The sequence below is a fragment of the Microtus oregoni genome, unplaced genomic scaffold (genome assembly GCF_018167655.1).
Source record: "Microtus oregoni isolate MIOR12 unplaced genomic scaffold, Mior012 000000F_ref0000247, whole genome shotgun sequence".
NCBI classification, from domain to species: Eukaryota; Metazoa; Chordata; class Mammalia; order Rodentia; family Cricetidae; genus Microtus; species Microtus oregoni.
In genome coordinates this window covers 16,346,704-16,369,001 of record NW_024543059.1, presented here as the reverse complement: position 1 = coordinate 16,369,001, position 22,298 = coordinate 16,346,704, and the positions used below count along the sequence as shown (strand labels likewise).

At 49.9% G+C, this 22,298-nt stretch overlaps 1 protein-coding gene across 1 annotated transcript in view; it reads left to right on the top strand.

The window, feature by feature from the left end:
- Window positions 1-22,298, top strand: part of Acan (aggrecan) — a 59,338-nt gene that overhangs the window by 28,878 nt on the left and 8,162 nt on the right. Inside the window, exons 4-15 of the mRNA XM_041653420.1 lie at window positions 441-615; window positions 2,371-2,498; window positions 3,606-3,899; window positions 5,052-5,456; window positions 6,418-6,592; window positions 6,989-7,116; window positions 8,224-8,517; window positions 10,555-10,770; window positions 12,949-13,779; window positions 13,960-14,079; window positions 14,320-16,352; window positions 16,413-16,899. Coding sequence (XP_041509354.1) covers window positions 441-615; window positions 2,371-2,498; window positions 3,606-3,899; window positions 5,052-5,456; window positions 6,418-6,592; window positions 6,989-7,116; window positions 8,224-8,517; window positions 10,555-10,770; window positions 12,949-13,779; window positions 13,960-14,079; window positions 14,320-16,352; window positions 16,413-16,899 — 5,286 coding nt within the window. The remainder of the gene's footprint in view (window positions 1-440; window positions 616-2,370; window positions 2,499-3,605; window positions 3,900-5,051; window positions 5,457-6,417; window positions 6,593-6,988; window positions 7,117-8,223; window positions 8,518-10,554; window positions 10,771-12,948; window positions 13,780-13,959; window positions 14,080-14,319; window positions 16,353-16,412; window positions 16,900-22,298) is intronic.

The following is a 22,298-nucleotide window of genomic DNA, read 5'->3' as shown; positions in this document are numbered from 1 at the left end:
AAGGGTTGCAGCAAGAGCAGAAGAACCATGTACAACTTCAGGAGCTGAGGAGCTATTTGCAGATGATGGTTTTGGTGGAAGGGAGAGCCAGTTTTCTTTAGTACAGTCCCTGGTAGGTTGACCACACTCCAGGAGATGGCCCCACACCCATGAGTATACAGGCAACACAAGTTGAACTCAATGTGGGGTGGATGGAATATTGGGGTGGAGCTGGAAGGAGTTAGGAAGAGGATTTGGGGGTAAATATAATCAAAAGACATTATTTGCACGTGTGAAATTCTCAAAGAGTCAATAAAATATTATAGTAAAAAAGTCAGAGAAGGAAACCATGTCAGCCTGAACCAGAGAGTGTCCAGGGTCCCTTGGTTCTTGCCACCATTTCTCCAGAACTTCAACAGAAGTCACACCTAACCAGCCCCTCCGGTCTGTGGGTCCCACAGGCATTGTATTCCACTACAGAGCCATCTCCACGCGCTATACGCTGGACTTTGACAGAGCTCAGCGGGCTTGCCTGCAGAACAGTGCCATCATCGCCACCCCTGAGCAACTGCAGGCCGCCTACGAAGATGGCTTCCACCAGTGCGATGCAGGCTGGCTGGCTGACCAGACCGTCAGGTGAGACCCCAACCCGCTAAAGAAGAATGCATCAGAGCTGAGGTCCCAGTATAGCTGGGGAGATGGCTCAGAGGTTAAGAGCACTGGCTGCTCTTCCAGAGGTCCTGAGTTCAATTCCCAGCAACCACATGGTGGCTCACAACCATCTGTAATGAGATCTGGTGCCCTCTTCCTGACTGTAAGCATCCAAGCAGATAGAATAGTGTATACATAATAAATAAATCTTTAAAAAAAAAAAAAGAGGCCTAGCCAATGGGGCAGGCGATGAGTGATACTTAGCTGATGTGAACATGACCCTGTGGCCAGTCTAGGTTAGGGATCAGGGTCCAGCCTTGTCAACATCCCAGGTCACCCTTATTCTCTTCCAGGACAAATAATGCCACTACTTCACTACTCTCTAGCCTGTTTTCCCTATTGTCAATGTTTCTTTCCTTCTGGTTTGTTAGTCTTTAACCTTAGCGTTTTGTTTATTTTAGTATATGACCTTATTTATATCCTTTTTTTGTAAGACAAGACCTACATAAATCAATCATAAAGATGTATCTTTTTCTGAGTGAGTCCTGGGAGCCTGATGGCAAAGCAGTGTAGATAGAAGCCTGCTTCGAGGATCCCAGTGCAGTGTTCCGAGCCTGCAAAGACAGACTCCATGTGCATCACAGTGATAGCCCCAAAGCCAGAATACAAGGCCTCAGGAAGACAGCTTTGCAAGCTTGGGCAAGCCAAGGGATCATAGGTCACAAGGCCATACAGCATGATCATGTTGTTGAGCTGGGACACTCTGATCAAAGCAACTTGGGAAGGGAAAGGTCCATTTCAGCTTGTTCCAGGTCCCAATCCATCACGGAGGTAAATGAGGGCAAGAGCCCTGGGCCTGGGAGGAAGGAGCCATGGAGGGATGTTGCTTGAGGCTCATGGGCTCATTGTCTGGATCACCCACAGGCAGGCTCAGTTTGTTTTCTTATCCATCACAGGCTCGCCTGTCCAGGCTGGGCCCTCCCACATTGATCATAAACCAAGACAACCCATCACAGACGTGACCACAGGCTAATCTAGGCAATCCCTCAGCTGAGACTTCTCCAAATGGCTCTAGACTGTGTCAAGTGGATGGCTGGAGCTAACTGGGACAAACCACAAAAATCAGTAAATAAATTAAAAAAAAATAAGTGAGACAACAGTCTTATGTCAAGAGTTCACATGCTGACCTCAGAAGGAGCCAGACTCAAATCCAAACACTGGGATTTGGAAGTTGTGTGACTTTGAACGAGTCAATTAACATTTCTGGACCTTAGTTTAAGTGTAAAATAGAGCCCATCCCCTGCCTCCCTTGGGTACAAATAGGCACCATGGCCAAACCCAACCCAACTCATCCTTCATTTCTGTAAATGAAGTTGTGTTGAAATATAGCCACGCCCCCTTGGTTACCTGCTGTCTGTGGCTGCTCCTTGCTGTGGCAGTGAAAGCGGTCCCCACAGAGGTTTCTAGTTTACAAAATCCACAAGACTCTGGCCTTTTCCATGAAAAGCATCTGCTCCCGGAGAGAGTGTGTTTGGGACCAAGAATATGCGGTAACAGAGGCTGCCTTAGCTGGTGAGTAGCACTGGGACCTGGAGAGGCAGTTGGTGCTCAGAGCAGACTTGGACTCTAGAGGTATTACTATGCCTTTGTTTCCTCCTATGAAGGTGAAGGCTACAAGAACAGGGAGCCTGGGCTTCCTCTAGTTCCCAGCTTCACACTCCTGTGTTGACTTCCCAACAGGTACCCCATCCACACTCCTCGGGAAGGTTGCTATGGAGACAAGGATGAGTTTCCCGGAGTGAGAACCTACGGAATCCGAGACACCAATGAGACCTACGATGTGTACTGCTTCGCGGAGGAGATGGAGGGTGAGGCTCCCTTCAAGACGCTTTCCCTTCCCCACCACCGTGCTCACATTTGGGATAGCTACACCATGCCTTGCTCAGTCCTCTCCTGCCATAAAGAGGGATGGGCTCTGGATGTAATCCTCACTCTCCACTTTGGAGGGGGTCTTGATGGCCACAGGCACCTGCAAACCATCTGGTGTTCCCACCAAACCCCAAGTTCCAAAGCCCCCTGGACTGTCTCTCTTATCCAGAACCTCGGTATCTCTGGCCAACCCACCACGTCTTAAGGTCCGTCCATTGTGCCATCCAAGCCAGGATCACGTCTGGCGTGTAGCCCAGACTCTGAGTTCCATTCCCCACTCAAGAGGGACATCCTAAGCCACTCTAGGGTGGACACCACAGACACAGTTTCCCAGGAAACGTGTTCCCCGGTCACTCTCTCTCCACTTCCCTGCTTCCATCTTGAAATCCCACGTCAGGCCTTTGGATGGGATGTTTGAGGAGCTAGCATTTGTGCCCCCAGTTTTGACTAACCCACGATGAATACAAGAGCTTGTCTGAACTGCCCCTGAACAAGGAGATCTGGAACCAAGGCATGATCAGATTACCCACCCACCCCCATCCTTAATCGCAACCTTGGCAGGTTCTAGAAAATATTGTTTAAAAGCTAACAGACCTAAAATTAGCCCATAATGGCCTCTTTGGGTACTATAAACCCTGGTTTGGAAGTCAATACTCTAAGGGGTCAAAGGTGACCTGATTTTCTAACCAGAATTTGAATTCGGCAGTGCCTGTGTTAAAGGAAAGCTCCCCTAGTGGTGGGAAGATGAACAGCAATTACCAGCCACAGGGGGCTCTGATTTCATGGTTGCTCCACCCCTTGGCAGCTTTTCTATTCCGGAGAGGAGGTCCTTGTTAGGAGATTGATGCCATCCTACACAAAAAGTCCAGAAAGGAATGGAGACTGGGGAGTGACAGACAAGCTGGGAGATACTAACGTGGGACCACGGGGGGGGGGGGGGGGGGGGGGGGGGAGGATAAACGTCCGAGAAACCGTGGACCTCTTGGGGACACAGGCAGGGTGGGATGGGAGTGAAAGCCTCACCCGGTATGATGTGTCCTTCACAGGCGAGGTCTTTTATGCCACCTCTCCGGAGAAGTTCACCTTCCAGGAGGCAGCCAATGAGTGCCGGAGACTAGGGGCACGACTGGCCACCACGGGCCAACTCTACCTGGCCTGGCAGGGCGGGATGGACATGTGCAGCGCCGGCTGGCTGGCCGACCGCAGCGTGCGCTACCCCATCTCCAAGGCTCGGCCCAACTGCGGCGGCAACCTCCTGGGTGTGAGGACGGTCTATCTGCATGCCAACCAAACAGGCTATCCTGATCCCTCATCCCGCTATGACGCCATCTGTTACACAGGTGGGGCTGGGGCTGAAGGTGGGGGGGGGGGGAGGACGTGTCATCAAAATCAGGTCCCAATAAGATCTGGGGAAGGTACCACTGAGTTTCTGAGCCCCGCATTTTTATCATCTCCTTCCGTTTGGGCTGGTCCCTTCCTTTTTAATCTGGATGCACCTTAAAAAAAAAAAAAAAAAAGTGTTTCTGTAAAGGGTAGGGGCAAGTTCCATAACTTCATTTGGAAAAATTAGAACAAAGATTTTAAGTAAGTTTTATCTCCTATTTAGCACACTTTAAGTTACAATTAATTCCTAATTCTTGGAGGAAAAAAATGAACAGCATAAATTAGGTAAATGTATTGCATACATTTTACTATCCACTTGGCGACAATACAGTGACAGCTCATTCCATGCTTCTACAGCCTGATCTGTCGCGACGAGGGCCACCCTCGCTTCACTTTTTGATTGTCTCACCACTGAAGAATGAAGTATCACCCTCATGGACATTCTCTTTATTAATAGCTACCTTCTGTCTGCCAGGCCCTGATTTGTCCAGGACTCTGAGGCAGGCACTTCTGCAATGCCTGCCTCGATTGTGCAACTCACCTCTGCAAGATTCAGGATTTCCCTTGTCACCAATTCCTATCATCCCATTGGACACCCAGGGGGCAAAGTGGCTGCTGGGGGAGAGATAGAAATCGGAATTGGTTTTATTTGATCAGCAGTGAGCTGGTTGATCAATATATCATGAGTATCTTAGTGCTTCTACAGATTCAGCCAACCTCAGGCTTTTATTGATAATTAAACTGCATCTATACTGAATATGTGCAGAATTTTTCTTGCCATTGCTCCCCAAACAATACATATAACAGTTACTGAAACATCACTTATGCTGTATGAGGACTTAGAAGCAACCAAAAGAGGACATAAGATTCCAGCAGTGGTACATAGGTTATATATGGGACTCTAGCGTTCGAAGAGTTTGGCATCTTTGGGAGTTCTGGAACCACCCTGATGATATGAAGGAGCCATGAACCTTTGTTCAGTCTTTGTGGTAGGCAGGACCAAGTGCCCGGCTCCAGCTGAGGAGGGGGACGTCGGGTACGTTCAGCTCTCGTTTCTTCGAAATAGCCCCAAGCTCATCACTAAAGCTCGTCTTTGCATCCTGTCCCAGGTGAAGACTTTGTGGACATCCCAGAAAACTTCTTCGGGGTGGGTGGTGAAGATGACATCACCATCCAGACGGTGACCTGGCCAGACCTGGAGCTGCCCCTGCCCAGAAACATCACGGAGGGAGAAGCCCGGGGCACTGTGATCCTCACTGTGAAGCCCATCTTCGACGTGCCCCCCACTATCTCAGAGCCAGAGGAGGCCCTTACCCTTGTCCCTGATGTGAGGGCCACAGCCTTCCCCGGGGTTGGGGAGAGAACTGAGGAAGCCAGCAGGCCCTGGGGCTTTCCTGAGGAAACCACGCCTGGGCTGGGCTCTGGCACGGCCTTCACCAGTGAGGACCTGGTGGTGCAAGTGACCCTCGCCCCAGGCGCAGCTGAAGTCCCTGGCCAGCCCCGCTTGCCAGGAGGTAAGTACGCTTCTGGGGGACAAGCCAGGCAGTTATGTCCGCTCTTGGAACCACAAATGATTGACTCAGTCACCTGTGGAAACCAAAGTGTATATCGAGGCAGATGCCAGCGCCACCTGGTTCAAAACAAAACAGACCCACGTGAAAAATGCTGCTCTGGGTGACCCCACCTCACCTGCCCTTGTCTTCCCACCAGGATAAAAAGCAACAAAAGTTTAGTGGGCAGGCTGAAGGCTGCTGCTCCTAGGTAGCCTATGAACGAAGAATGCCTCTCCGTTCCTAAATAATCGAGGAAGGGGAGTCAAAAGGAGAAAGATAGTTTTTGATACATGAAAATTATGTAAGTTTCCAGTTTCAGTGTTCACAAAGAAAGGATGGTTAGATCAAAGCCATATCCGCGTGTTTAAGACTTGGTCTATGGCTAATTCAGGACAATTGTGGCTGAGTTGAGCAACTGTAGCAGAAATCGCATGGCTCACAAAGCCTGTTCTAGAGACCAAGGATGCTAGTACACATCTGTAATCTCAGCACCAGAAGAGTTGTGAGTTCAAGGTCAGTCTGGTTCATATAGCGAGACTATCTCAAGAAGAAGAAGAAAAGCCTGATGTCATTATCTGGTTCTTTCTGGGAAGCACTCATGCCCCTTGGGCTAGGCAGATGGTGTTCTCTGTGCTCAGGAAATATCTTAGGGGACAGGGATGTCCCTCAGCACAGCCCCTGAATGCAAACCTACAAATAGGAAGAGCATTCTGGTGTAGCCTTCCTAAAGGGTCTTGATGGTGTCCCCTACCTGAGACAGACAGATGGACACTGCCATCTACTCATGACACCACCCAGTGGAACTTCAGGTGGAATTGCCCGGATCGATCCATTTTGCCCAAATGGAGAAGCCAAGCCAAGAACAGACCCCACAAGCATCAATCTTACCTCTGTTTCTTTCTCTCCTCTCCTCGCCACCCAGGGGTTGTATTCCACTATCGCCCGGGCTCCACCAGGTACTCCCTGACATTCGAGGAGGCACAGCAGGCTTGCCTGCGCACTGGGGCCGTCATGGCCTCACCGGAGCAGCTCCAGGCTGCCTACGAGGCAGGCTATGAGCAGTGTGATGCCGGTTGGCTGCAGGACCAGACCGTCAGGTAAAGGACAAGTCTACCATTCCCAACCCCAACCAAGAGGCCCCCAGCCAGACATAACACCCAGTGCTTTGTGGCTTCGTCAAGTCACTAGGGACTGTAGAGTTTCCTAAATTCTGCACACGCCCCTAAACCAAGACACTTTCTGGAAGATGGTGGCAGAGACTGTGCTTATGCCACGTCTTAGTCATTTCTCTTCAAGAGACAGACAGAAGAGGCCCCCAGGGACCCCCTTCCTTCTCCCCCACACCCAGCAGCTTGACAGAGTGCCTCTTCTGTAAGGGATTCTCTTCCGAAGTCCTCCAGATGTGAAAGAAACTCGACACACAAATATGACCCAAGATGTGCCTTTCCTAGCCTCAGGACGGGCCCTCACCCCCTTCCCATCCTCTTTCACAGATACCCCATTGTGAGCCCACGGACCCCATGTGTGGGTGACAAGGACAGCAGCCCCGGAGTCAGGACCTACGGCACACGGCCGTCATCAGAAACCTATGATGTCTACTGCTACGTGGACAAGCTTGAGGGTACAGGCCACATTACCACATTTGCATTGGCAGAGAAGCAGGGCCTAGGGAAGAGTCACAAAAGATGGGTAGAATTGTCACCACCCACCCAGGCCTGCCCCCCCCCACAGCTTTCCAGGTGGAAAAGAGGCCCAGCCCTCTCCTCTCTCAATTCAAGTGCTGTCTCCCCACCAAAGGCTCATGTCTTCTCCCTGCCATGTTGTAGCATGACTAAATTGATTGATTTCTAATAAACAGATGTTAGACACACCCTCTGTATTATAGAGTCCCAATGCCCATGAACTCAGAGGCTATGAGAAGCCCTGTAACCCCAGATCCCTTTAACTCTAACTCAGCATTGCCCAAGCTTGTTCAACCACACACCTCCATGAATGTCACCAACACACAGAACCCAAATGGAAACCTGACCGCATTCTAGAAAAGTTTAAACATGGCCACTCAGCCTCTGTAAGTCTTGGCTCCCCCATCTGTATACCACGGCCGCTGTAGACCCACATTTGAGGGTTTTCTGAGTGTGAACTGAGACATATAACCAGAATCTGGTACAAACAAAGGCTGGGTAGATGCGAGCTCCCTGAGCCAGGTAGGGTCTTGGCTGATGTGTGGGTGCCGAGACCCCAGAGGAATGCGAGTTAGGTCTGTAGTGGTCACTGGGCTATTGAGGGATCAGGGAGCTAAGTGTGCTTGGGGGTTTGGGTAGGCAGCTGAGTCTTCTCTATCAGTCAAGGGAAGGGTGCCTAGGACTAGAGCACCTAAATAAGAAGGGGTAGAAGCCAGTTCCCTGTAGACTGGCTAGCTCAGCTCAGCTCAGCTCAGCTCAACTCTGACTGACTGTTTTAGCAAGAGATGTCCCAAGTCCCAGAAAAATCCCACTCAGTACAAAGTGGAGCCCCTGGTCTCTATTGTCCAGGATTCCAAGGGATCTAAAGGGTGTAGAGCCTTGGGGGTGTGCCTGAGTGGGGATCTATAGGAGTGTGTGTCCCATAGGTGGGTGAGCTGCCCCAGTGAGTAGGGTAGGGAGCCGGGAGTTCTGCTCCAAGGCCGTGGGAACAGAACTTTTCTGAAGACACACATGAACCATCACGCTGCCGTTGTCTCTGTCCCCAGGGGAAGTCTTCTTCATCACACGCCTTGAGCAGTTCACCTTCCAGGAAGCGCAGGCCTTCTGTGAAGCCCAAAATGCCACCTTGGCCTCCACCGGCCAGCTCTATGCTGCCTGGAGCCACGGCCTGGACAAGTGCTATGCTGGCTGGCTGGCAGATGGCAGCCTCCGATACCCCATAGTCACCCCTCGGCCTGCCTGTGGTGGGGACAAACCAGGCGTGAGAACTGTCTACCTCTACCCCAACCAGACCGGCCTTCCAGACCCGTTGTCTAGGCACCATGCCTTCTGCTTCCGAGGTACCATAGTCACCCCTATCTGCCTGGGAGGGGGGCTTCCTTACTCCTTCCTCTATAAATAGTAACAAAATGGTCTCTACTTCAAAGGAAGTTGCATACAAATACAAATGCTAATTGGAGTAGTATAAGTGAAACACTCCAAATGTGTTTATGCATAATGTTACATATTGTTTTAATTTGCATATTCTTGTCCAATTCTCTTCTCGTAAATGTTTTTGTAATGAGTTTAATCAAATAATCCTGGTGTCCTTTGTCAGACTCCAGCCACCTATACACTTAATTGACGCACACTGTGTAGGCACTACCAGTATAGCATCAGCCATTGCCACGCACCGCGCCCCCGTGTCTGCGCTCGGTGCGCTAGCACCCAGTTCATGAGCTTCGGGCAAGGGGGCTGGAGGTTAAAATACACAAACACACACAGACAGAGAGACAGCGACATGGGTCATCCTTGAATTCCCCAAGAATGCCCCCTTTATTGTGTTCAGGGGCAGATTATATAGAGATAGCCACGTCCCAGCCAAACCCACCAGAAACCACTCTCCTGCCATCAGGAACTCCTGAAGGTCTCGTGCTCAGAGCAGCTGTAGGCACTCAGATCAGGGGAAAACAAGTTGTTTACAAGAAATTCAGGATCTGGGGTCTCACTGCTTCCAACAACCCATCATTACCAGTTAGACGCCTGAGAATGATATGCTGGGCTCTGATTGGTTGAAGTCTCATAGCATCTATATAGGGTAATGATGAACCCACCAGAATGGAGATTGCAGACCACCCGTTTTCGACATGGTCCATCAAAGCTGAGTGTCCTTGCGACTTCTTGTGAATCCAGAATTATCTTAGATTTGAAGATGTATTTTTTTATCATTTTTGATTGTGTATGGGGAGTGGGTATATGCACAGAGGAGGAGTTCAGACAGCTGGGAGCTGCTGCCATGGCTGCTGGGATCCAAACTCAGGTCCTCTGCAAACGGAACACACATTCGTAATCACTGAGCCATCTCGTCAGTCTTATAGAACTGTTTGTAGCTAAAGGGATAAAACTGATGGCTTCCAGCTTTCCCAGGCTTCTAGGGACACCTTGTAACTTTTAAAAAGGGTCTCATTGTTGCCTGCCTCAACTTCCTGTTGCCATTGTCCTGGACTAGGTCTTTACAGTGGGCCACAGAGGTCAACCAGCAACCACTCCCAGTCAGTTTCTAACTGTAACTCCCACCACCCACTCCAAACCTTCAGGGGACTCAAAGGGTTTTTTTTTGTTTGTTTATTTGTCTGTTTATTTTAAGACAGGGTCTCATTAAGCTGCCTTGGCTGGCCTGGAATTTGCTCCGTAGACTAGGCTGGCCTTGAACTCATGGAGATCTGCCTGCCTCTGCCCCCCAAGTGCTGAGATTAAAGGCACATGCCACCATGTCTGGCTTTAAACCTCTCTTTACCCTGTAGAGAAGTTCTGGTTCCTTCCTGGCCCCCTCCAGGTTGGAGACTTCTCCCCAATCAGAAGTTAACCCTTATCGATGAATCCTGCCATCACCCTGCCCACCGCAAATGCAATGATAGCTGTGTGGCATTTAAAGATGAGCCCCCTGTTCATCAGGAACTGGCACACTCCGAGGCTAGCTTCGAGGTGGGCGGTACCGTGTTAGATCTTGAACGGGAAGATTGACCCTAGTACTTCTAAGCCATTAACCTTGGGCGAGTCACATGACAAGTCCCCACCTGTTAGTTGAATCTCATCTTTATTAAGGTAAAATCTGTTTTAAAAGTAAAGGTTTTTATTTAGGTCCAGCATATACAATAGACTGGAGAGAGACATCCCAGACCACTCTGTCCTAACCTCTTGGGGACAGAGGATATGCGGTGACACTAGATACAAATCACAAACTGCTGTCTTGCTGATTCCCAGGTTGCAGTGGGTCAGCAAGGCTCTTGTACTGGCCAGGTTTACCTCAGGGCTGTCCTTGCTTCTCTGTTCCTGAAGGGCCTAGTAGGAATGAACTCCTGTCAAAGGCAGGCATTCACCTCCCACATCTCCTTCAGGTGTGTCCGTGGTGCCCTCTCCAGGAAGAGGAGAAGGTGGCATGCCCACATCACCCTCTGACGTAGAGGACCGGATCGTCACTCGGGTGGGGCCGGCCGTGAATGCTGTGCCTCTGGGGTCGGAGACGACAGCAGGGCCAGATTTCACCACTGAGTCAGAAAAGCAGACAGAATGGGAACCAGCCTACACCCCAGTGGGTACATCCCCGCTGCCAGGTGGGTATAGCAGGGCTCTGGAGAATGGCCTGAAGCCGTGCACACTAAACTCACACACCTACCTATGATTGAATGCCCGAACAAGGGTGGGAGTCTGATGGGCGGCCTTGAACTCACTGTACACCCCAGGTAGGTCTCCAGCTTGGAATCCTCCTGCCTCAGCCTCCTTAGTAGCCTGGATAACATACAGGTCTGCACAACCAAACCCAGATATAAGCTGTTTTGAAAAATACCCACAAAAATAAGACGGGAGGGGGATGTAACCATATTTAAAATGGCAAGGCTGTTTTTTTTTAATTTATTTATTTATTAAGGATTTCTGCCTCCTCCCCGCCACCGCCTCCCATTTCCCTCCCCCTCCCCCGATCAAGTCCCTCTCCCTCATCAGCTCGAAGAGCAATCAGGGTTCCCTGACCTGTGGGAAGTCCAAGGACCACCCACCTCCATCCAGGTCTAGTAAGGTAGCATCCAAACTGCCTAGGCTCCCCCAAAGCCAGTACGTGCAGTAGGATCAAAAACCCATTGCCATTGTTCTTGAGTTCTCAGTAGTCCTCATTGTCCGCTATGTTCAGCAAGTCCGGTTTTATCCCATGCCTTTTCAGACCCAGGCCAGCTGGCCTTGGTGAATTCCCGATAGAACATCCCCATTGTCTCAGTGTGTGGGTGCACCCCTCGCGGTCCTGAGTTCCTTGCTAGTGCTCCCTCTCCTTCTGCTCCTGATTTGGACCTTGAGATTTCTGTCCGGTGCTCCAATGTGGGTCTCTGTCTCTGTCTCCTTTCATGGGGCAAGGCTGTTTTGATCTTCTCTACTCCTCAGAACCTCTGTACTCATAGGCACCTCAGCTTGGAAATAAAGGCATCTTTATACAGGGCACCCCCTAGCCCTCTTGACCTGGAGATGGGTTCCCCCACTCCAACAACACCATCTTCACTGGGAGGGCTAGGGAAAACACCTTCTAAGCTTAAACACCCTGCTTCTCTATCAACAGAGGGCTGGGTTAGGGACTTGGAATTTGCTTGTTGACCAAGATAGGAGATGCTGAGGATGGTAGCCCAGGGACCACACTGAAAACCATGAGTTAGATATAAGGAATAATATGGAAGCATTTGAGGGGGGTACTTGGTTTTCTTCAGTGGTGGCCCCCACATCCAGTGGGTAGTGTAGATGGTGGCCCTTAGAGTCCCACAAAGCACAGTTCATATAGCCTGTGACCCTGGGGGTGTAGAGGGAGCTTCCCATGTCACTCTCCTCCTTTTAGCTATTCACCTGCTGTTGTGGGATGCTTTACTCTTCTGGCTCTTTGAGGGGCCTGCCACCCAGCTCCAAAATAAATCACATGGAAACTTATTCTTAGTTATGACTGCCTGGCCTTAGCTTGGCTTGTTTCTTGCCAGCTTTTCTTAACTTAAATTATCCTGACTACCTTTTGCCCCTGGGCTTTTATCTTTCTCGTTTTTTTTTTTTTTAAGATTTTTTTTTAAAGATTTTATTTATTAAGTATACAGTGTTCTGCCAGAAGAGGGCACCAGATCCCATTATAGATGGTTGTGAACCTCCATGCGGTTGCTGGGAATTGAACTCAGGACCTCTGGAAGAGCAACCAGTGCTCTTAACCTCTGAGCCATTTCTCCAGCCCCCTTTCTCAGTTTTTGTATACCTTTCTTGACTTCTTTCTCTGCGGCTTGCCGTGTGTAGTTGGATAGCTGGTCCCTGATGTCCTTGTTCTCTTGCTCCCTATTCTTAGTTCTCCTTCTAGTTCTCCTCTCTGTCTGCCAGTCCCTCCTATCCTTGCTCCTGCCCTGCTATTTCCATTCATCTCTTTCTTAGGACCATCACGTGTTTTAGACAAGCTCAGTAACACAGCTCCACAGAGTTAAGTAAATGCAGTGTAAACAAGAGTCACACACCTGAAAATAACATTCCCCAACAACCTACCATTCCTTTTTCCTTCCTTCCCTTTTCCCTCCTTCTCCTGTCTCTTCTTCCTTCATTCCTCCTTCCCCTTTCTACCTCCTTTGCCAGGACACTTAAACATATCCCTTAACGGTCGTCTGGCCTGTGCCTGCACTCTTGGAAGATGTGTTTTGTGGGAGGGAGGCGTTCAGACTCATGTGTGACTTTGAAACGAGAGAAGTTCACCATTTCACACTTCACCTTGGCTGCCTTCTTTCCTACAGGGATCCCTCCCACGTGGCTTCCCACCACCCCAGCTGCAGAGGACCACACTGAAATCCCCTCTGCCACTGAAGAGCCCTCTGCCCCAGGAGTGCCTTCCACCTCCGAAGAGTCATATACAGCATCACCTGCAACGCCACGTGGGACAGAGCTGCCAGGTTCTGGGGAGGCATCAGGGGCACCTGACCTCAGCGGTGACTTCACAGGCAGCGGAGAAGCTTCGGGACACCTTGGCTCCAGTGGGCAGCCATCAGGGACCAGTGAAAGTGGACTTCCCTCTGGTGACCTTGACTCCAGTGGCCTCAGCCCCACAGTGAGCTCAGGCCTGCCAGTAGAAAGTGGGTTGGCCTCAGGGGATGGAGAAGGAGTGGAGTGGTCCCGGACTCCTACAGTTGGCAGGCTGCCCTCTCGAGGGGAGGGCCTAGAAGGTTCTGCCTCTGGAACAGGAGACCTTAGTGGGCTGCCTTCCGGAAGGGAAATGATAGAAGCATCTGCTTCTGGAGCAGAAGATACCAGCGGGCTTCCTTCTAGGGGAGACGGTCTAGAAACTTCCACCTCTGGTGTAGAGGATATCAGTGGGATTCCTACTGGAAGAGAAGGTCTAGAAACATCTGCTTCTGGAGTGGAGGACCTCAGTGGATTTCCTTCTGGACATCCAGAAACAACTACCTCTGGAATAGAGCACATCAGTGTACTTCCTACTGGAGGAGAAGGTCTAGAAACTTCTGCTTCTGGAGTGGGAGATCTGAGTGGACTTCCCTCGGGAGAAGAAAGTCTAGAAACATCTGCTTCCGGTACAGAGGATGTCACCCAGCTTTCTACTGAAAAACAGGGTCTAGAGACTTCTGCCTCTGGAGTGGAGGATGTTAGTGGACTTCTTTCTGGAACAGGAGGTCTAGAGACTTCTGCCTCTGGAGTGGAGGACATCAGTGGACTTCCTTCTGGAACAAGAGGTCTAGAGACTTCTGCCTCTGGAGAGGAGGATATCAGTGGGCTTCATTCTGGAACAGGAGGTCTAGAGACTTCTGCCTCTGGAGTGGAGGACATCAGTGTGCTTCCTACTGGAAGAGAAGGTCTAGAAACTCCTGCCTCTGGAGTAGAGGATGTTCGTGGACTTCCTTCTGGAACAGGAGGTCTAGAGACTTCTGCCTCTGGAGTAGAGGATGTTAGTGGACTTCCTTCTGGAACAGGAGGTCTAGAGACTTCTGCCTCTGGAGTAGAGGATGTTAGTGGACTTCCTTCTGGAACAGGAGGTGTAGAAACTCCTGCCTCTGGAGTAGAGGATGTTAGTGGACTTCCTTCTGGAACAGGAGGTGTAGAAACTTCTGCCTCTGGAGTAGAGGATGTTCATGTGCTCCCTACTGAAGCAGAAGGTCTAGAGACTTCTGCCTCTGGAGTAGAGGACATCAGTGTGCTTCCTACTGAAGCAGAAGATCTAGAAACTTCCATCTCTGGAGGCTATATCAGTGGGATTCCTTCTGGTGGAGATTCTATAGAAACTTCTGCTTCTGGAGTAGAAGGTGTGAGTGGCCTCCCTTCTGGAGGAGACAGTCTAGAAACTTCTGCATCTGGAGTAGAGGATCTTGATCTTTCTACCAGGGAAGGCCTGGAGACTTCTGCCTCAGGAGTAGGTGTTACTGAGCCTCCTTCTGGAAGAGAAAATCTAGATACCTCTGCTTCTGGGGTAGGTGAGGACCTTAGTGGGCTTCCTTCTGGAAAAGAAGGCCTAGAGACCTCAACGTCTGGAATTGAGGACCTTGGTGGGTTGCCTTCTGAAAAAGATTTGGTAGGTTCTGCTTCTGGAGCCCTGGACCTTGACAAGCTACCTTCTGGAACTCTAGGAAGTGGCCAAACTCCAGAAGCAAGTGGCCTTCCCTCTGGATTTAGTGGTGAATATTCTGGAGTGGAAATTGGAAGTGGCCCATCCTCTGGCCTGCCTGACTTCAGTGGACTTCCATCCGGATTCCCAACTGTCTCCCTAGTGGACAGTACCTTAGTGGAAGTGATCACAGCCACCACCGCCAGTGAACTGGAAGGAAGGGGAACCATTGGCATCAGTGGTGCAGGAGAAGTATCAGGGCTGCCCTTCGGTGAGGTGGACAGTAGTGGGGACATTAGTGGTCACCCTTCAGGAACTGAACTCAGTGGCCAAGTATCCGGGTCTCCTGATGTCAGTGGAGAAACATCTGGATTTTTTGATGCTAGTGGACAGCCGTTTGGCTCTCATGGCGTCAGTGAGGGAACATTTGGGATTCTTGAAGTCAGTGGGCAGCCGTCAGGGATCCCTGACACCAGTGGAATGTCTGTAGTGACTGAGCTTAGCGGACTGTCCTCTGGACAACCAGATGTCAGTGGAGAAGGGTCTGAAGCGCTCTTTGGCAGTGGCCAGCCCTCTGGCATACCTTTTGTGAGTGGAGAAACCTCTGGGCTTCCAGATGTCAGTGGGCAGCCCTCAGGGTCTCCAGTGTTCAGCGGAACAACACCCAGTTCCTCCGACCTGGTTTCTGGCACCATGAGTGGCAGTGGGGACTCTTCTGGCATTACATTTGTGGATGCCAGTCTTGTTGAAGTGACGACCCCTACTACGCTTAAAGAAGAAGAGGGCTTAGGATCTGTGGAACTCAGCGGCCTCCCTTCAGGGGAGACGGATCTGTCTGGCACATCTGGGACAGTGGATGTCAGTGGACAGTCTTCTGGAGCAATCGATTCCAGTGGACTCCCATCCTCAGCTCCAGAATTCAGTGGCCTCCCGAGCGGAGTAGCTGAGGTCAGTGGAGAATTCTCCAGAGTTGAGACTGGGAGCAGCTTGCCCTCGGGAGCATATGAGGGCAGTGGACTTGCTTCAGGTTTCCCTACTGTGTCTCTTGTAGACAGAACTTTGGTGGAATCTATAACCCAGGCTCCAACTGCTCAAGAAGCTGGAGAAGGGCCTTCAGGCGTTTTGGAACTCAGTGGTACCCATTCTGGAATACCAGACATGTCAGGGGACCTTTCTGGGTCTTTGGACCTAAGCACACTGCAGTCTGGGCTGGAACCCAGCATGGAGCCCCCAAGCTCTCCATATTTTAGTGGGGACTTTTCTGGCAGCACTGATGTAAGTGGAGAATCCATAGCTAGCACAACTGGCAGTGGGGAAACCTCAGGACTTCCGGAAGTCACTCTAATTATGTCAGAGTTAGTGGAGAGTGTGACAGAAACAACTGTTCCCCAGGAACTTGGCCAGGGGCCTTCTGTGACACATACTCCCGAGCTCTTTGAGGCCAGTGGGGAAGCCTCAGCATCTGAGGACCTTGACGGAGCTGTGACAGACTCCCCTGGGTCTGGGATAGAAGCATCTGTCCCAGAAGCAAGCAGTGAGTCATCAGCTTACCCTGAGGCTGGAGCAGGAGTATCCGCTGCCCCTGAGGCTGGAGCAGGAGTATCCGCTGCCCCTGAGGCTGGAGCAGGAGTATCCACTGCCCCTGAGGCCAGCAGTGAACTGTCTGGGTTCCCAGATCCACACGAAATCACCTCTGCCTTCCCTGCAGCAGATCTGGAGGCCACAACCTCAGGTGCGGAGGCGAGCAGCACCTCATGGACCTTTCAGGAAGGCACCAGGGAGGGGTCTGCTGCTCCGGAAGTGAGTGGAGAATCTCCCACTACCTCCAGTGTAGACACAGACACTTCAGGCATGCCTTCTGCCACTCCCGTGTCTTCGGGAGACAGGACTGAAGTCAGTGGAGAATGGTCTGGTCACACCTCAGAGCTGAACGCCATCATCAGCACCACCCTCCCAGAGTCTGAGGGGGCCCAGCCTACCCAGAGCCCTGCAGAGAGGCATCAAGAAATCGAATCCCCGATCCCCTCATACTCAGGAGAGGAGACCCAAGCAGCAGAAACAAGCATCTCCCTGACAGATGCCCCCAACCCCTCTTCTCCAGAAGGGTCAGGGGAAACAGAGGCAGCTGCTGCAGGTATGTTTGTGGTTGCTTTCCCTTTTACTGTGTTTGGGGTGTGAGCAAGTTTAATCCGGAAGGAGGGGTAGTACCTGTAAAGTTCAAAGATCAGCCAGGCAGTGCCAGAGAATACTCTGCACCCCTCTGAGCCTTATCCATGAAGGAAGAACAGTGCCAGAGAAGATACAGATGTGAGACAAGGATACAAGACCAAGATTCCTGCCACGCTCACAGCAGGAATTTGTGGAGAAGATCGGACTTATTTCCGTTGGGGTTAGCTGGCATTCCTGGGCAGTGGGCTCCACCGACTGTGCTCTGCACAGGGAGAGTGTACCTACTTAGGCAGTGATAGAAATCATCATACCTGTCCCCACGTGAGCATGAGATGACAGAGTAGATCTGCTGGTGGCATTTATGTCCGAATATGTGTTTTAAATGGGGGTAAAGCCGTCACAGTCTAAGGGACTGGGAAGTCTCACTTTGGCTCTGTCCTGACTTTAGACTGTGGCCCTGTCGCACCCCAGTCCCCCAGGACTCCCTGTGCTGTCACCGTACTTCACCTCCTCCCCCTCCCAGGCTCCAAGCTCCAGGAACCCTAGCCTTGGGGACACCTTGTTCCTCCCACCATAGGGACAGTTTTCACCGTCAGATAAAAAGCACCCCACACGTTAGGGCCTGAATGTACAGGAAGGCAGAGTAGCCAGGAGTAAGCTGACTCAAAGCCCTCCTCAAGGATTTGGAGGACCACATCCCCCGGCTGTGAGGGCTCAGAGGCTGTTCTGGTCTCCAGGCAACTGGGTTCTTGATATTCACTCATCCTCTAGGTTCTGTATAGAGGAGCCCTATGGCCCAGGGACTGGAGACATGCGTGCGAACCACTGGCCACACTGGCACACATAGGGAAGCTCTCATTGGCTGTGAGGGTACAGACAGGTACTAGACAGACTGACTCCTGCAGTCTCCAGAGGGGGACTCGTGCAGAAGCTGCCCAAGGTCAGCTGGGAAGAAGAGGTAGTCAGAGACAGGAATAGAAGGCATATGTTAGGACTGGAGAGATGGCTCGGTGGTCAAGAGCACTGGCTACCCTTCCAGAGGACCTGAGTTCAATTCCCAGTACCCACATGGCAGCTCACAACTGTCTGTAACCCCAGCTTCAGGGGATCTGACACCTTTACACATAAAATAAAGTTAAATAAATTATTAAAAAAGAAGAAGAAGGCATACACTAAACACAACTCATCTTTCTGGAACATCTAACTGAGAGATTAAGAGAAAATGTCAAGTTCAGCAATACCCTTGGTGAGTAGTCTTCCATGAAGCCATCAGTTGTCTTGTGAGTAGAATCCAAAAGTATTCTAAAGGTAAAATTAGATTTCTAGGACTGAGGAAATAGTTCAGTCAGTGAAGAACTTGCCATACAATCATGAGGACTTGAGTTCAGATCCCTAGCACCCATGTAAAAACCTGGGTACAGTGGTACCCATCTTACCTCCAGCCCTGGCCAAGGGGGATATCACAAGAGGGTCCCTAGTCTAGCCAAATCGGTAAGTTCCAGGGTCAATGAGAGACCCTTGTCTTAAAAAGTAATTTGATGAGCCATAGAGGAAGACACCATCAGCCTCTGGCTTCTACCACTCAAGTTCATGTATGCATGCACATGTATGCACATACCCACATGAACACATACATACAACACATACACACATATCAAACAAATTAGCAAACAGACTTCAAAGAAATGTTGAACTTGGAGTGAGTATCAGTTGAGCAGACACTCCTCTGCCTTGGTGTAGCATTCCTGATGGGAGCTGTCTCCCATCATAAAAGCAAACCCCACCAGAAGAACTCCTGTAGCCCTCTGGGTTTGGGTGGGATCTAGGTCCTCTTCATGCCCATCAACTTAGAAATTTGCAGCTGTGACCAGTGGCCTCCCATCACCTTAGAGCAGTGGTTCTCACCCTTCCTAATGCTGCGACCCTTTAATACAGTGTCTCATGTTGGCGACCCCCCCAAACATAAACTTATTTCATTGCTACTTCATAACTGTAATTTTGCTACTGTTAGGAATTGTAAATCCTTGGGTGACCCCTGTGAAGAATTGTTCGACCCCCCACAAGGGGTCACAACCCACAGGTTGAGAACCACTGTCCTAGCTTCTCTACCTACCTTTTGCCATGGGCCAAGAGTTGGTGAGTGGGCGAGGAAAGTAAGTGGGGATCACCTGATTGGAGGTAGCTCCCCAAAATGAGATTCTCAGATTCCACCTGCCATCATATCCACCTGCCACCATATGGATGCTTCTCATCTTATCTCTTCAACAGCAAGTTCTTCAAACCCACACTCTTGGCTTAAGTCTGTTCCCCAGTGTCCTTGTCCCTGGCCTCTCCCTACTAAGGCAGGGGCTCTCATAAAGGGGCTTTATTCCTGAGACACACTCAAAATGGAGAAATGAATCCTAGGGCAACCTAACTACCTAGGTTTACCTGACGGCCAGGACTCAAGCCACAGCAGCCTTTATATCAAACACAAAAGATTCTGTATGCTTGACACCTCGCTGTTTAGTATACCCTCACATATAGTGAACATGCTTCATACGTGGCTCATACAAGCTAAATATATATGTGTATAAACAGTAGACAGCTGTCTACCCACTCTTCCTCTCACAGAACAGAGAGTGTAGGCTTTTCTTACTGTCCAGAGGACAATATTTCCTTAAGGCCCTAATGACTATGTGGCCAAACCCCTCTATACCTGGTCACCCCATTCTCAGCAACTCCTTCCAACCTGCAAAAGTCACAAGCAAGACTTGTAACCTCAGTTGGGCATAGTGGTGTACAGTTCTAACAGAAAACATTCTGTAATGACTGTCACCTTGCTTAGTCAGTATTCTGTCTATAAACAAGTTCATATAATAATTTATTTATTTTTATTTTATGTTCGTGTTTTGTCTGCATGTACATCTGTGTAAAGATGATGGATCCCCTGGCATTGGAGTTACAGATAGATGTGAGCTGTCATGTAGGTGCTGGGAATTGAACCCTGGTCCTCTAGGAGAGCAGTCAGTGCTGTAATGAGATCTAACATCCTCTTCTGGCCTGCAGGCATATATGCAGGCAGAGCACTGTACACATAAGAAATTTAAAAAAAAACTTTAAAAAAATCAACTTTTAAACTATAGAAGACTTGAAATGTATGGATACTAATAGCCTACTTTTAAATGTAAAGCCCATTCTTCTATAGTGCAAATGGAGACTGATAGATAGACTTCTATCATCCTTCTCTCTTCTGTGTGAGATGCCCAACCAGAAAAGCAAAGTCTAAAAGTATTTATTACGGTCAGAATTCTTTTTTGTCTGTACTTGAGAAATCTCCTACCTTGTCTCCGAAAAGCTATGTCCAGGGCCATCCACTGCGACTATACAGGCTATGCACTGAGTATCTTAAAGAGTGCCATGGGTATCATAGGGGTTTTGTTTGTTGAGTGATAAATCATTCAGTTATCACTTGAGGAAAACCACCAGCTGTCACTCTCCCTTCAGCATTTTCCATGATATATATATATATATATATATATATATATATATATATATATCTTGTTCATTTGGATCATGAACTCTGATTTAGGCCAAACCTAGATGAGACCAACTCAAAGCAGCAGAAGCCTGGCATGTCTGAGTTAGACACCAAAGGATTTGCAAGCCTGTCTCCTTCAGATGTTACTAGGAGTTATTGCCTTTCCCAAGTTAGAGACATTGCTTGGAGGCCTTGCTCAAGAAGCACACAGTGCCCCGCCCCCGCCCAGTGGCCACACACAAGTTCCTGGGAAAGGAAGCCTTACTGGTAACAAGATGGTGACAGTCTAGGAACCAGGGCTCCCTTCACTTGGGGTAGAGACTCAGCTTCCTGTTTTATTTCCTGCCTCCCCTCCATCTCTCTCAATTCGTCTCCTAGCCTTTCCAATGTGGGCAACCCATTTCACTTGTCTCCCTGCCACCAGAGGCCAAATAGTGTCCACACCACCACACTTTGGGAACCCTGTGGAAAAGGGGGATCCACAACATCCAGTCTTACCAGACGTTGGTCCCCTCACTTCCTCTTTTCTTCCATTAAGGCTGCCATCACCCAGAGCCATCCCTCCCGACACCTGCTACTACCTTGTCCAGAAACCCCTAGAAGGTCTCAACTACTTCTCTTAGTCCCAATAACCAGTAGATGTCCAAATACCTGGCACAGAAAGAGTTGTGTAGCCAGGTCCAGAATGGCTCTTGTAAGAAGAGGAAGAGGAAGTAAGGTGCTCACCTCTCCTATTGCTGCAGAGGCTCATTGGCCTCTCTGAAGTACCCGGCACAATACAATTCTCAGGACTGTGGCTCTTCTTCATCTTGGTATCCAGGTCCCTGAAACAGCTCTCTAGCTTCCTACCCTGACCAAACACAGAAGGAAGACAACACAACTTCCTGTATCCTGGGCCAGATGAGAGCCGTCTCTAAGCTTCTGAGACAGCTGGAAGCTACCTGGCCTGGCCTCCACCAGGCCGTTCCTGCCATTTATCTCATGGTCCAGCCAAGGACCCAAGAGTTGATGTCTGGCTCTTTTACCCTAAGGCCACCCAATCCCCGCTCTGTACAACTGCTTTAGCGCCTCCGTTTGCTTAACCCCCCTCGCCCTAGTGCTTCTCATCTCCCATAACGAAGCCAATGGACAAAAGAGAACACCACTAGCTCTCCTATATCAGGAGAGCTACCCCCAGCTTCCACTATGCCCACTGACCTGACCTATTGCTGCTACTGCTGCTGCTGGGAATCCTGGTGCATGCCGGGAAACCAAGTGCATGCCAGGATTTCAGTCAGTCCCTCATGCATTTTGGGGTTGCTGGGAACTGTGAGTTTTCTAATCCATGGCGTGTGCTTCTTGAAACAAAACTAAGAACTTTGTACAAAGAGAAGAGATGCCAAAGATGTGGAGAAGAGGAGCAACATGGGTTGAGCAAGGTACCTGAGAACCATGGATTCTTGGGCCACAGATGGCATAGACTTAGCCAAGACAATTCAGAGCCTGAAGATCCAGAGGCAGGTGCATTGACCATCCCAGCACAGGATTAACATAAAGGTCTAGATTGCTATTATAGGCAGCAAGACTTAAGTTCTTGGATGAGTTTAAGCTCTGCTCTGAAGTCAAAGATCTGCTAATCCCAAGGAGACCATCCATCAGCAGCCCATTGGATCCTGGATCTCAAGTAAACATAATTGCATGTACCAAGAATTAGCCTCTTCCAGGTTGGAGATGTAGCCCAGCTGACAGAGTACATGCCTGGAAAATGTTCAAAGCCCTGGGTTGGATCACCAGCATCACATAAACCTGACAAGATGATGCTCCTACAATTTCAGAACTCAGCAAGTGGAGACTGGAGATTCAGA